The 478-nt window shown below is 73.6% G+C and overlaps 1 protein-coding gene across 1 annotated transcript; it reads right to left on the bottom strand.

The window, feature by feature from the left end:
- Positions 1-7: 7 nt before the first annotated feature.
- LOC108525463 (glioma tumor suppressor candidate region gene 1 protein-like) lies at positions 8-474 on the bottom strand (the record flags this gene model as incomplete). Its single annotated transcript, XM_017866429.1, is given in 2 exon segments — positions 8-30; positions 32-474. Coding segments are annotated over 2 exon segments (466 nt in total), but the record flags the coding sequence as incomplete, so codon positions are not given.
- Positions 475-478: the final 4 nt, after the last annotated feature.

The raw sequence follows: 478 nt of genomic DNA on the forward strand, positions 1-478 counted from the left end.
GGCGTGCCGGCCGGGGCAGCGTGGGCGTACGGGGCGCGGGCGTCCGGCCGGGGCCTGCTGCAGGTTCAGGATACTGTCGATGGCGCTCTGCAGGTGCTCGGTGAGCGTGTCATCCTGCGGGCTGTCGCTGGAGAAGCTGGCCTGGTCCACATCTGGCGACTCTGACTTGCGCCGCTTGGCAGGGGGCAGTGCGGGCGCCTCCCAGTCGGGGTCCCCAGTGCCTTGGGCGGCGCTGGCTGCGGGCTCTGGCGGGGCGCCCTTCAGCATACGCTGGTACAACTCATCCTCCACGGCCGCCAGCTCGCGGATGAGCCCGCTGGTGGCCTCGTCCACTTTGGCGGGCAGCGGCGCTGGGCTGCCTCCCCGTGCCCTGCCCGCGGGCGTCCCCTCTGGCGCGCCAGGGCCCCCCACGTTCTCGCGGTAGGTCTTACGCAGTGGCAGGCGCGGGCAGTGCGGGGTGGTGCCCAGGGGCTTGCGC

Source organism: Rhinopithecus bieti, unplaced genomic scaffold (assembly GCF_001698545.2).
Source record: "Rhinopithecus bieti isolate Rb0 unplaced genomic scaffold, ASM169854v2 scaffold_56539, whole genome shotgun sequence".
Classification (NCBI taxonomy): domain Eukaryota; kingdom Metazoa; phylum Chordata; class Mammalia; order Primates; family Cercopithecidae; genus Rhinopithecus; species Rhinopithecus bieti.